The sequence below is a fragment of the Orbicella franksi genome, chromosome 9 (assembly GCF_964199315.1).
Source record: "Orbicella franksi chromosome 9, jaOrbFran1.1, whole genome shotgun sequence".
NCBI classification, from domain to species: domain Eukaryota; kingdom Metazoa; phylum Cnidaria; class Anthozoa; order Scleractinia; family Merulinidae; genus Orbicella; species Orbicella franksi.
Window position 1 is genome coordinate 17,087,537 of NC_138153.1, and position 14,265 is coordinate 17,101,801.

General features: G+C 38.9%; 1 protein-coding gene across 1 annotated transcript; it reads right to left on the bottom strand.

Annotated features, from left to right (window-relative positions):
* Positions 1–87: 87 nt before the first annotated feature.
* Positions 88–14,055, bottom strand: LOC145497831 (neuronal acetylcholine receptor subunit alpha-3-like). The gene is made up of 7 exons (XM_081477697.1): positions 12,152–14,055; positions 7,418–7,557; positions 6,614–6,658; positions 6,033–6,142; positions 4,771–5,068; positions 3,740–3,998; positions 88–3,233 (listed from the first exon to the last, which is right to left on the bottom strand). The coding sequence occupies exons 1-7, from the start codon at positions 12,279–12,281 to the stop codon at positions 2,587–2,589; spliced, it is 1,629 nt and encodes a 542-aa protein (XP_081333823.1). The 5' UTR covers positions 12,282–14,055; the 3' UTR covers positions 88–2,586.
* Between the last annotated feature and the right edge of the window lie 210 nt (positions 14,056–14,265).

The following is a 14,265-nucleotide window of genomic DNA, read 5'->3' on the forward strand; positions in this document are numbered from 1 at the left end:
CCAACAGTACAGCGTTATATAAATCCGTGTCTTATAACACCTGACAGCGCAGTAAACACGGTTCATCCGGCCATTAATATATTTATTTCAAACACCTTTTGACCTAGATTATGCTACGATTGCATCGTCAGAGCGAAATTTCTTGATACGAAAGATATGTTACCGAAATATTCTTGGCATTAAAAAGTTTGAATAATTTTTACGCCACGACTTGAAAAGCGTTAGAACGCGGTGAAAAATCTGCTACCAGAGTTGTCCCTAACCTCAGGACGAACAAAGATCCTGGGATCTAGAGCAGATTTTCGTTTTTAAAACCAATTTAACTGGGCTTCTAATGTTGATTCATGAGCTTAGCACACCTATTAATTTAACAAATAGAAAACAGTTTCCGTGTTTTACCGACTTTTAGAAACACCCCGTAAGAAAGCGTGCGCTAAAAGCTGTTCCTCTATTGAACACGTGATTAGTTTCTGGTTGTGAGGAAAAAGCTATTTAGACTGTATTTTAGCTGAACCAGAGGAAGGCTGTCAGAGACGCTAAAAGCCGCTGTTACAACGATTTTGTTATTAAAAACATACCAAAAGTGGTTTTTATATTGCCACTTACCATGTAGTTTTAAGATCTTTATAAATGTGTTTGCTTTTCTGTATTTTCGAGTGCATGTTGTCATGTTGCGTGATCAAATGAGAGTTGCGAGATTCTCATGCGGATTTTTCACAGCGATGGCAGGAAATATGGCAGGCAATAAGAACCAGGGCGCTTAGATGTAGTTTTATGCTCTGAACTAATGGAAAAGGTAAGTTTTACAGGGTCGAAAACAAGACTTCAATTTCGCGCTGTGAATGAATATCTGCTTGCGCTGACTTAAGAATATAGCTTATGTAAGAAAACTCTCTGCTCTGGTATCGAGTTAATTTGTGAGTTAAAAAACAATGCTTTATCGTAACCAAAGCCTGTTTTTGCCAGTTTCTTAATATTGTTTCTGCTTGTTTGGCGAGTTTGCAAAAGTTTTTGAAAGGAAAGTCTGACGCGTACAAGTAGCTCATTTGCATAGTGCAGCGCGTGTACTTTCGAGTCCGAGTCGGTGTTCTCAATTGTCAACAAAGAAGATTTTTTCTGTTGTCTTTTGTGTTGAGATGCTGCAAGAATTTTCATCAACGCGAAAAGGCTACTAACATCATGTGTGTTTCTTCAACATAATGAAATTTTACACTGCGAAAATAAAACTCAAGAGTTTTGATAACTCAGCCAACAAAATCGAAATCGTTATTCGAGTTGATTAAAGAAAGAGTCATCGTAACTTTGCTAATTGCTTCTACTGTATTCGCATATTTTCAGCTAACACAAACAAAACTGAGCAGTATCTACAGACGTAAACTTATTGGGCCTTGATGAAGCATCAAGCGTTCCTCACAATTCAGGCGAAGCTAAATCTTGCAATTTTTTTTTGCTTTTCGGTCGCGATAGAGTAGCGAAATCCCCGCAAGAGTTTGGCAAGAGGAGGGAAACTTTGAGGTCCTGAAATGCTGCTATATCCAAATATATCCAGCTAGTTTTGTGCTGTGCTATGGAAAAGCTGTTATTCTTCAACATATGTGAAATTTAGAGTGGAATAATATGGAGCTCTTGTAAAAGGAACAGCGGAACACAATTTGGTTAGTAATAAAAGGCGGGACATACCTAAATTCGACAATGTCTTACTTCACTCAAACTGGAGCAGCTTACGACGAAAATACTTAAGCAAACTTCCATCAAACATAAACGAATTGAGTTGTGGGCCAAAAGCGTCAAAATTTCGGGAATTTCGGACGCCATTTCGCTTACGATACATCCGCAAAAATCCTCGCAGCATGTACGCGCGTGGGCCTCTTAGAAAACACTCTGAGCTAAAGGAAATTAGAAACATACAAAAAACTGTTGCATTGCTTTTTAATCCGGCGCAGTATTCTGAAATATTACATAAAGTATTCCTCTCATTGTAAAGAGGATCTTGGCTGAAAAGCTGAAATATAAACGATTAGAGGCACTTTTGTCTCTAGATTCAAACGACGCTGTGTTTTAAAAACGTCCAACGGCGCATTAACGTCACAATTTCCCATCACGCTTTGCAAAAATAAACATGGCGGCCCGCTGGAAATTTGAAATCCTAAAATAGCTGAAAGTAAACACAGCATTCAAACCAGGCAAAGAATTATCGATTTCAAATCGCTGAAACAATAAACACAAACTTTTGATTTGGAACAAAACTGGTTTTTTTAGCCAACATTCCCTTTATGGAAATCGGTTAACTTCTTCCTTTGTCTTGCCATGGAATCATTGTTACCAGAAGTTATAATATTTCTGGTGTACTCGAACCTTTAAGGAATGAGCTCTACCTTTTATACTTTGCCCACTTCTCTCAAGTTGTATCTCGCAGTACAGGATAAGGTTCTTCTGGTAGAACCATTTTTTCCCCTTTCTCTGTCCCCCGTGGCCACTTAGTTACTGTGTTGTGACCACCAATGGCATGGTCGTCTTGTAAATATTGAAGCAGAAAACCTCTTGCTCAACTCTCTTCCAGCCATGGCATGTTAAGGTACTTTTTCTCTATGAAATGGAGAACATATCCCTGACTCTTGGAGCTTGTAAGAATATCACAGCAGCGGAGACACATCCAACAAGCACTGAAGTAATAATAATGACCCTGTCCAAGACTTGAGAAGCGGCTCTCCATTCATCTTGCCATTCAATCACTTGTTGCCAAGATGGCTCATTAATCTCAGACGTTGTTTCCTTTTTATAAGTGTTCTCTTTTCGCTTTGTTGACATATTTCTTAAAGTTATACCATTACAATTCTTTCCAGCGTTGTTAATATTCCGACTCGAGTTTTCTTCTTCGTCTACACTTATACTGTCTTTTCTCAAGTTAACGGACGTTATCGACACGTTTTGATTTTGTTCGAAAACGTCTCCCACCCAATCCCGACTCAGTCCTAAATCAGCGTGACTAAAGGGCTCAAACGTTGGATTATGAATAACGTCTTGCGCATGTCCATTCTCCGTTGGCCGCTGACTCTCTCTTGTGGAAAGGCGCCTCCTTCTGATCTTTACTCTAACAAGTGGCGCCAATGTTTTGAGAAGAACGGTTTTGATCCAGCCCGGCATCTTTGTTTTGCTGTAGTAGAAGTTCAAGACGATGCAGGTTGCTGCTATCGCTAAACCAATTTCAAAGATTGCTACGGTGTAGTAAGTGCCTAAAAATAGAGTTTAGAGAACGTTAGCGGGACAGAGCGACACTGGAATTCATCTACAAGATTGTATTTCGTAGATATCGTTATTTGGGGGAAGTAGACGCTCAAGATCAATATGGGTAATCAAATGGCGACGAGCGAAATTGGGAAATAATTTCATGCGCGTTTTGACAAAATTCCAATAATTTTCTGAGCCTTCAGGCAAGGAAAATTATCAGAATTTTGACAAAACGCAAGTGAAATCATTTCTTAATTTTACGACGATACCATTTGATTACTTTTTAATATCATGGGTGACAAAACAAGGCTTATAATCGAGGGTTTTCGACTTGTTTATTTTATCGAGAAATTTCGGTGCAAACTTTGCCATGTCAATTTTGTAATTTCATCATTTAACTAACATGTTTCAAATGTTAACTTCAAATGTTAATTAACACTGAAATCTCGCGCGAAAATTAAGGAATAATTTGTTGTCCATGATGTTATTAAAGTACTCTTAATGTACTCACCAATCAGAAAGAAAGTATCAGAACTAGGCGGTAGCTTCTCTGAGGTCAACTCCTGGAAGATTGTCATAGCCATAAGAATGGTGATACACAGGGAAACTCTCTCGCCGCACTCTGGCGGCAGAACAAATGTAAAAAACACCATGCAGGCGATAAGCGCACACGGAAACACCAGGTTAATGATGTAATATCTTGAGTAGCGTTGCAGATTTAGGGTCAGCAACACTTCAGAGTATGGATTTGGACAGCAAGTGTACTTTACCTAAATAGAAACAAAGGGTTGAGTTAAAATGAAAGGCATCCGGTAACGTGTTTTCATCAATATCTGATTGATTGTTTTTAAACATATATGTCAAGTTAAAATAGTTTAAGATTGTTCATTCCAAGGAGTGGGCAATCGCTATCTCCAAAAAACGTCCTTTTTCACCTTTCGTTTGCCGTTGCCAAATGGCTTGTTTACAATCTGTTTCATTATTCAGATCGAGATGTTCACCAGTTTTGTTGATTATTGTGTTAGAAAGCTACGAGTTCCACCAGATTTACTCTTAATATAATTCATTCGGCGTAGGTTTTCTCGCAGACTGACCATGAGAAATTTACGATCTTCATAAACTACGATGTATAGTCAAAATTTGGTCGGTGAGTCTCTTTAAAGTAATGGAATTGGGTAGCATGTTCCTTGGTTGGAAAATGAACATAGTCAAGCCAGAAACGGGAGAATCCTGTGGAATTTCGGGAGAATAGGACACGTTTTCGTTTCGTTAATTGATACATAATTGATCCATGACAGGGTTAAAACAGAAAATTCCCAGGAAACGGAGCAGGGGAGAGAGGAACATGTTCTTTGGATCCCTTTAAAAATTTTGCATTTTTTATTGTTGCACACTGAAAATTTCAATTGTTCTTTAAAATTTTCTACGCCAAGAGTAGAGATGTTCCTTGAACCCTCGAAATAATCCAATACTGACACCTTGCACTTAATTACCATGTTGGCATAAGCTTCAGGGAGGCCCTCCTTACGGAGTCAGACATACCTCGTTTCTTACTGAAACAACGCCAATCAAGTCCCACTCGTTGGAGGGCTGGTATATCCCATTTAATATACCAGTCTCTTGATAGTTCACATACACGTCAAGCATACTGACGTCATACGCCCAGGAGGCGAACTTCATGTAGCAATGCTGCTCATCAAAAGGAAAATACTTGATGTCAATTTTACAGATGCTCTGAAACATGGCAGGCGCCATCCAAGAGTTATTGCCATCGTAGGATACTGAGATTTTGGTTTTGTACTTCTCCAACGCTCCAGCAGCGTCCATGTCTTTGTCAGCACTGGAAAGCACACTAAAATTAATATGAATCACTAAATAATAGTAATGAAGAGAGAATTATAACATAGCTAGCTGATTATAACCGCGCCATCAAACTCAGTATAAATAATCAATGTATACGTAGTGTAGTCCAATGATGCACAGTCATTTCTTGAACAAAGTGAACTTCGCTTTGCCAGAAAAATGTTCTTTCCATTGGTAATGTTCTAAAACAATTAATTCATGCTCTAAGCTAAGCATCTTCGAGTTATGAAAAACTTGGGAAGTTTGGACCAGAGCATTCAAAGATTGGTCTTAGCATCGTCTTGAGCAACTCTTATTATTCTTTCGTGCTCTCCAAACTTCCCGCGTGGATCATAACTGAATGATGCACGCTAAACCATGAATAAAATGTTAAGATAAGGTAACATAAAGGTTATGTTACCTTTGTTAAGGATAACTACACTGAAATATCTAGAAACATGCATGACAGGTCTGTTACAGTAAGGAGGTATGTCGCTGTAACGCATATTTTGAAGTCACAGTTTCCGTTGTGCAAAATTAGGTTCATATCTGATGAAGCCTCCACATGATAGCTTTTAGATGAAGAAAAATCAAAAAATCAAAAAAACAAGAAAGGAACGAGGATCGCTTAGACTGGGGGAAATTCAGAAGAATTTACGAATTACGAACTTGAAGACGCTTGAGGCCTTCCTCTTATGGTCCAAACAACAACAAAATTGTATGAATGGTCTGGCCCGTGTACAACGGCTGTGAATAAACTATCCTTCACAAGGTTATTTGGAGTTTAGCGGATCTCAGCGAGTTTTCGTCAAGTTACCAGCATATAGGATGTAAAAGTGTGAGAAAATAAACGTTTCTTTAATAAAGGGAAAGGCAAAAAGCAAAACCATCCTCTCCAGAAAAAAAATTAAACACGCTAAAATAAATAGGGACTGTTTTGCATTGTTATAAACATCACTTACTTGTTATACAAAAGAACATCCGGGACCCAGACTTTAGATGGTTCAACGTAAACAGTTGTTAATCCATCATAGTCCTTTGGATTCCATGTAAGATCTGGATTGTTCCAGTCCTAAACAAAATTAAAGATTTGGACGCTGTCATTACACATTTAGCCTGAGCACGTTTTAAGAGCCATAGGCGTACGGACAGATCTAGACAATTGCAAAATTTGCAGTTAAAACATAAATTTATATTTTACCAGGCGTTGCTGCCAGTGTCGTCGTTGCTTTAAGCTCCCTAATGCCTTTATCTAAGGTAACTCTTTGTTAAGGTAGAATTACCTATCCACTGCTTTTTTGTGTAAAAAAAATGTTATTAATTTTTTTAATGTAAAAACTGTCCTGGTTTCAAAACCACCCCTCTAGTCTTCTTCTCCTTGAAAAGAAAGTAGCCCTCCGTTCCATTCCTGAGGGCTTTATAGAGCACAAGTTTAAACAGCTGTAAAGTTCTGTACTTGTATAGGGAGTACTTGCAGGGTTGTTGAGGACATAGTACCATTTATACTGCGACGTATGGAAGGAGAGTAGTGCGCATGACTGACCTGTTTCATCCACCACTGAGCTTGCAATGCATTGTTCTTTTCATCCTATGCAGTAAAGAATAAAACAAACGAATGAAGGATAAAAAATTATTGGTCCCAGCTGCTCAAAGGGTGAATAGAGGTTATCACGGGGTAAATCAACGCTTGCCGGCTTGATAAGTGTAAACAAAGTTACCAAAACTGGTGCCCATTCCAAGTTAGCTAGAGATAATATCTAATCCATTCCATTCTGGTCTTGTATTCACCTCCAAACTTAAGTCATCTTTCTTGGTATAAGGATATTTTACTTCTCTATAATTAGCGTGCTTGTGTGTGTTTTGCATTTTATTCCAGATTATGATCATTTTGTGTGCCGATGACAGCATTTTTATTCTTTTGTTAAGTCTTAGGTATCTTTTAGGTAAATCCTTTACATAAACCTTATTGGTTTCCCTAGGCTTCCTTACCTTATACACTTAATTCCAAAATGGCGGCCGGTTTATTATTCTTTTGTGTGCATGTTAATTAGTCCTCTTTGCCTGATTTTCACTTCAAAATTCTTTTGTATTTTGTCCATGTTGACGAGGCAAAGAGGGCTAATTACCATGTAAACAAAAGAATAATAAACTGGCTGCCATTTTGGAATAAGGTGTGTACATTGACATTTTGTAAATTTATGAATTTACAACTGTTGTTGAGCTTATTTATAAACGTTAGTGTTCATTAAGATTAGAAAACGGCTGAAAAATAGTGACAGGGTATTTTCGAAGAATACGTCATCTGTTAGTGACTTGCTCAAAGAAGATTCTCTGCGGCTACACTTACAATGTTAACAATCCTGACAACTTTGGCTCCTACCCATACTTTCACACTTCTTCCTCCCCCCGGATGACCATCTCTGTCGTATCTTGCAAATAAATGCTCCAGCAGGCGCTGATGAGGATTCTGGGTAAAGTTCCTTGTCGCTGTTCATAAAACAATACAACAAGAAACAAGGAGTAATATTAATAATGAATCACCTATTGATCTGATGACAGTCCCAATCAGGGCCGTAGCTAATAACGGGCAAACGGAGGCACTTGCCTCAGTCATTTTTCTTTTCTTTTGTTGTTGTTGTTGTCTATAGTTATCATAAACACCCTGAATACATGGGAAGAGAATTTAACCATGGACATTGCCTCAGGCATAATTTTTTCATGCACATTACCTCAATCATAATATTTTCTCTAGCTACGGCCCTGCCAATACTTCACTGATAACCACGTGTGACCTGAGATGATTAATCTGCTTTCCAGTTTTTCTTTCTCTTTAATTGATCGGAGCAGCAACCTTCTGCTTACATAGAACGGTCTCTTAAACTAGGTATCACATGCAATGCCTTTTTTCTATCCACCTTATTGAACACGAACAAGAACCTGCCATAAATGCAGGAATGAATCATAAGAAACAAACAGTTTTTTAACACAGTTTGAAAGAGAAAAACATTAGTTCGTATAGTGTGATCGTCCGGGTGAGTGTAGTTCTGAAAAGAACTGTTGTTGGTGACTGACGTTTCGACAACCTGAGCGGAAGTCATCCTCAGAGTCAAGTGAATAGTGTTTGTCAGTCGATGATGTTATAAGTCTGATCCGTTGAACGTGATTGGTCAGTATAGCCATGATGGTATTGGCTGAAAGACTCGTGTAAAGTTTGTCATCAGTCATTGGTGGGTTTCGATCCGTCTATTGTTAGTCAAGTAGGTCGATTTTGGTCCGTGTATTGTTAAGTCGGTCTGTTAGAAGTCCGTTTGTCGGTTTCGTTTCTGTCGTGGATAAGTCGTTTGTAAGGCGCCGGTAGTTGTTGACATCTGTTAAGAGGCGTTTGTTCTAGGTTAGTGTACCAGCTTTCCAGAGTCAGTCGTTGAAAATAGTTTGTACTGTAGGTTAAGCACTGAGCAGAGTCCCAGTCAATGTTGTGGTTTGTCAGTTGATGATGTACAGCAATGTGATTGTTGGCATCACCATTTCTCGTGGCTCGTTTGTGTTCAGTCAGTCTCGTGTTAAGGTTTCTGCCAGTCTCACCAATGTAGGAAGCCTGGCAGTCGGAGCATTTGATCTTGTAAACTGCTCCCTGTCTGTCGTTAGGTTCGTCTCTGTCTTTCACGTTGGTCAGTAAGTGTCGTAACGTAGTTGTAGGTTTGTGGGCTACACGAATGTTGTAGGGCTGTAGGATCCGTGAGATGGTCTCAGAAGTGCCCTTAATGTAAGGTATAGTCGCTGTAGTAACAGGCGTAGGGTTCCTGTTCGTAGCGTCAGCTTCAGTAGGTCGGTAAATGTTTCGTCTAATAAAGTCAGCGTTGTAGTTGTTTTTGTGAAAAACACGTTCAAGGTATCTGTTTTCGTCACGTAAGCTGTCCGGTGTGTCACAAACTAGTTGCGCTCGTCTCGTCAAAGTCTTTATAGTCGTGGCTTTGTGTGAAGTCGGGTTGTAGGATGATTCGTCAAGTAATCTGTCGGTATGCGTCGGTTTTCTGTACACTGTCGTTCGTAGTTCGTTGTTGTCGCGGCTTACCAAACAGTCTAGAAAAGGAAGTTTTCCATTTTCTTCGATCGCTTTAGTAAACTGGATGTCGGCGTTCTGTTCGTTTAGGTGGTCGTGAAAATCGTCAATATCGTCTTTGTGAACGGCGGTAAAGGTGTCGTCAACGTAGCGTAACCAAAGCGGTATCGTTTGTCGGCAAGTTGCAAGGGCGCGTTCCTCCACGTGTTGCATCACAATTTCTGCGACAACAACAGAAACAGGCGACCCCATTGCTGTTCCATGCAACTGTTTGTAGTGTTTACCGTTGTACTGAAAGTAAGTCGATGTAAGGCAAAGGTTCAGTAAGTCCATGATGTCTTCTGTTGGTAACGGTAGTTTAACAGTAGATTGTTGTATAGCGGTCTCGGTACACTGTAATGCCAATTGAAGTGGGATAAGCCGACAAAGGACGTGTCACTGTTGTTATGGACAAGACTGACTACTTTGACAAAATGGACGCACTTGTTAACGACAAACAAACTTACGAAGAACTTAAACGCGACCCGACGCCAGCACTTCAACGTAAACTTAACAGCAAAATACTTACGCTTAAAAAGACTGACGCTATTGACACTCAACGCTACTATCGACTGAGATGCTCAGTACCTCAACCACCGAAACTTTACGGACTACCGAAACTGCACAAACCTGGTATACCTATGCGACCTATAGTGTCATTCTGTGGGTCCCCTACGTATCAACTATCTAAGTACTTGACGACCATACTGCAACCCCTTACTGACAAATCAAGACGCAAACTACAATCTACGGAGAACTTTATTGACGCTATTAAGACAGTACAGATACCTGACGACTACAAACTTGTGTCTTTTGATGTGAAATCACTGTTCACCAGTATCCCACTTCAATTGGCATTACAGTGTACCGAGACCGCTATACAACAATCTACTGTTAAACTACCGTTACCAACAGAAGACATCATGGACTTACTGAACCTTTGCCTTACATCGACTTACTTTCAGTACAACTGTAAACACTACAAACAGTTGCATGGAACAGCAATGGGGTCGCCTGTTTCTGTTGTTGTCGCAGAAATTGTGATGCAACACGTGGAGGAACGCGCCCTTGCAACTTGCCGACAAACGATACCGCTTTGGTTACGCTACGTTGACGACACCTTTACCGCCGTTCACAAAGACGATATTGACGATTTTCACGACCACCTAAACGAACAGAACGCCGACATCCAGTTTACTAAAGCGATCGAAGAAAATGGAAAACTTCCTTTTCTAGACTGTTTGGTAAGCCGCGACAACAACGAACTACGAACGACAGTGTACAGAAAACCGACGCATACCGACAGATTACTTGACGAATCATCCTACAACCCGACTTCACACAAAGCCACGACTATAAAGACTTTGACGAGACGAGCGCAACTAGTTTGTGACACACCGGACAGCTTACGTGACGAAAACAGATACCTTGAACGTGTTTTTCACAAAAACAACTACAACGCTGACTTTATTAGACGAAACATTTACCGACCTACTGAAGCTGACGCTACGAACAGGAACCCTACGCCTGTTACTACAGCGACTATACCTTACATTAAGGGCACTTCTGAGACCATCTCACGGATCCTACAGCCCTACAACATTCGTGTAGCCCACAAACCTACAACTACGTTACGACACTTACTGACCAACGTGAAAGACAGAGACGAACCTAACGACAGACAGGGAGCAGTTTACAAGATCAAATGCTCCGACTGCCAGGCTTCCTACATTGGTGAGACTGGCAGAAACCTTAACACGAGACTGACTGAACACAAACGAGCCACGAGAAATGGTGATGCCAACAATCACATTGCTGTACATCATCAACTGACAAACCACAACATTGACTGGGACTCTGCTCAGTGCTTAACCTACAGTACAAACTATTTTCAACGACTGACTCTGGAAAGCTGGTACACTAACCTAGAACAAACGCCTCTTAACAGATGTCAACAACTACCGGCGCCTTACAAACGACTTATCCACGACAGAAACGAAACCGACAAACGGACTTCTAACAGACCGACTTAACAATACACGGACCAAAATCGACCTACTTGACTAACAATAGACGGATCGAAACCCACCAATGACTGATGACAAACTTTACACGAGTCTTTCAGCCAATACCATCATGGCTATACTGACCAATCACGTTCAACGGATCAGACTTATAACATCATCGACTGACAAACACTATTCACTTGACTCTGAGGATGACTTCCGCTCAGGTTGTCGAAACGTCAGTCACCAACAACAGTTCTTTTCAGAACTACACTCACCCGGACGATCACACTATACGAACTACTGATACTCTTGGGTTCAAACCATTTACAGAGAAAAACATGTCACAAAAAATGTCATTGGTAAAATAACTTTTATTTACCTCCGGCAGTGTTTATAGGTTCCCGGAGATTCCCAGAGATTGATAATTTTAAAATTATTTTTAGCCATTCTCGATATTAAAGCCTCGTCAAAAAACTTGCACTCATTACTTACTGGAAGACTATTGGTCCTTATTCTTAGCTTAGATTAAAACTGGTAAGTAGCTTAGTCGTGGATTTTATATCCTCGAGGTTATTATCAAAGGTTTTTAACCACTTTATAAACATTAATGAATATTGATACACTCCTTTAAAACATTTTTATTCTTCTTCAGTCAGTAAACAGTGAGAATGGATTAGTCATTTATCGATTTGCAAATAAGCATTTCAATGTTCTCTGCAGTTTAAATTAAATTAAAGGAAATTTTTCAAACGAAAATTTCTCAAAGTGAACAGTTTTTCCTCGAGTGAAACAGCTGCCTTCGTTTGTAAATCTACCATGCGGCCGATCAAAGCAAATTCCCAAGCGGCCGACATAGAGCGCTTAGCCCGGCTGCGAAAGGCTTTACTATTGTGAGATCATTTTCGCTTGTATAAGCGAAAATGATCATATCAGAATCTTATTTTTACGATTCATCGTTTTGAGATGACTTTACCTTCGACGCTTCGGCAAGTGAAGAGTATTACTAGCAATTCCATCAAAAGGATCTTTGTTACGGGCCCGGTGAATGAATGCTGCTTCATTGTAGATCTTTTTGTAGACATCCTGAAAGACAAGCGGAACATGTATTTGTGAGCTTTTCACTTACCTCTATTGAAACGAAAAACACCTCTATTGAAACCATTTATACGGTTCCACGTTTTGAGCTTGTGGATAAAACCCCAATGTGCGACCAATAAATTTTAAACCTTTGAGTAGTTATGTGAACTTTTCGCTATTTTGATCAACTTTAAACTTGGATGCTCTTGAAAAGAAAAGGGCTTTGCCAAAAAAAAAAAAACCCTTCACTTTCTGCCCTCAACCTGAAATGGTAGTTACTGATTACAGTAAATTTCAACAATATAATTGATCAATATGGACAAGTTATCAAATTATCTAGATAACGATTTTTAAACATTGTTCGATGTTGACAACACCTGTAGAAAAATCATGAAAAATCGACCCTCTTTTCCTACACTTTTCAGCTATTGGCTTTTTTCTTCATTTTCACCTATCGGATCTGGATCTGGATCAACAACTTTGGCATAACTCCCTAATAAAGATCGCCAACAAGACAGTTTTTTAAAAAAATTGGTTCACTAAGGGAATAACTCGGGTGAAACATCTTTCTCTCGTTAAATGATTTCCGCTGTAAGTATGAAGTAGACCTCGCCCTCTCAGCTTCTACGGATTAATATCGGCTGTAAAGTCTCTTCGGACTGATTCTAATTTTCAAGATTTACAGAACACCGACCACGAATATGAGCCACTTACAACAAGAATTTTACAAGTCAAAAAAGCAACTACATTAATATATAAAAAACTGTTTAGTAACAAGAGTTTAACCCCAGAGTCAAGTCAAAAGAAATGGCTAGAGGATTGTGGCCTACCAATAAATGACAACATAAATTGGACTGCTGCCTATCTTTTAGCTAAAAAAAGCACAAAGAGCACTAAGCTGATAGAGTTTCAATTTAAATTCTTACATAGACGTGTACCGACCAATAACTTGTTATTTAGAATAGGTCTACAGGGCGATGAAAAGTGCAGTTTTTGTCACACCTCCTCTGAGTCAGTAATTCATCTTTTTTGGTCATGCCGCCAAACATTTCACTTTTGGAATAAACTTACTGAATGGCTGAAAAACTTAAATTTACTTCCTAGAGATTATGCTTTGACAAATATTACTGCTTTGGGTCTGAGGCCAGATATCTCTCAATTTGCACTTCTTATCAATTACTGCTTTCTCTTAGCACGATATCACATATGGCTCGCTAAAACAAAAGATGATCATCCAAATCTGACGCGTTTCATATCCACACTAAAATCACAATATGAAATAGAAACAAAAAGTGGAGACACAAAGAAATGGAAACCTCTTACAGGATATATGATGATTTAATTATTATTTCAGATTATATTTTCTATACCTATCTATCTCCTACCCATTAGTTTATTTCTAATCTCCTGTCAGATGCACAACTCATTTTACCTTTAATGTACCACATGCCTTTGATCTGTTTTTTATGTTTCTATAGTACAACCTCAAGCTGTAATGATAACTATCTATTTTTCTGCTATTTTTCTTTGCCCCTTGTCGTCACTGTATTTGTTAGAAGTGTAAGTCGTATAACTGTATTTGTTAGCAGTGTAAGTCGTTTAGATATTGTAATTTAAATAGTGTAAATAGTTAGAGCAATATAATGTAACTAGAGCTAGTGTTGTAAGTAAGTATTGTTTTCCCTTGTGTTATTGCAGATAAAATAAAATAAAAAAAAATAAAAAAAATTTTCACCTATGGAGCTATACTGTTCAGTATTTGTCTTCATAATTTTCTTTCAGTAGACAAGTAGATATAGATTCGTGTCATTTTCATAATAATGATGTATTTAGGTATTAATTACTAAGTTAGCATGAAATGAAGCTGTAAAAATTAATATTTTTACAGTTTCTAACACGCGGCAAAAATGGAGGTAAATAGCCATATATGTTTGTCGAAAATAATCTGCCAGAAGAAATTGTTCTTGTTAGAAGCAATGTCTACCTAACACTGTTTTCATTTTTTGTTTT

Bases quoted from the DNA above. Each gene is read 5' to 3' on its own strand.
- LOC145497831 (XM_081477697.1), bottom strand. From the start codon at position 12,281: ATGTTCCGCTTGTCTTTCAGGATGTCTACAAAAAGATCTACAATGAAG. The intron at 5,069-6,032 runs GTAAGTGATGTT...TGTGCTTTCCAG, and splicing joins GATGTTCTTTTGTATAACAA to TGCTGACAAAGACATGGACG. The intron at 3,234-3,739 runs GTGAGTACATTA...CTCTATTTTTAG, and splicing joins TGATACTTTCTTTCTGATTG to GCACTTACTACACCGTAGCA.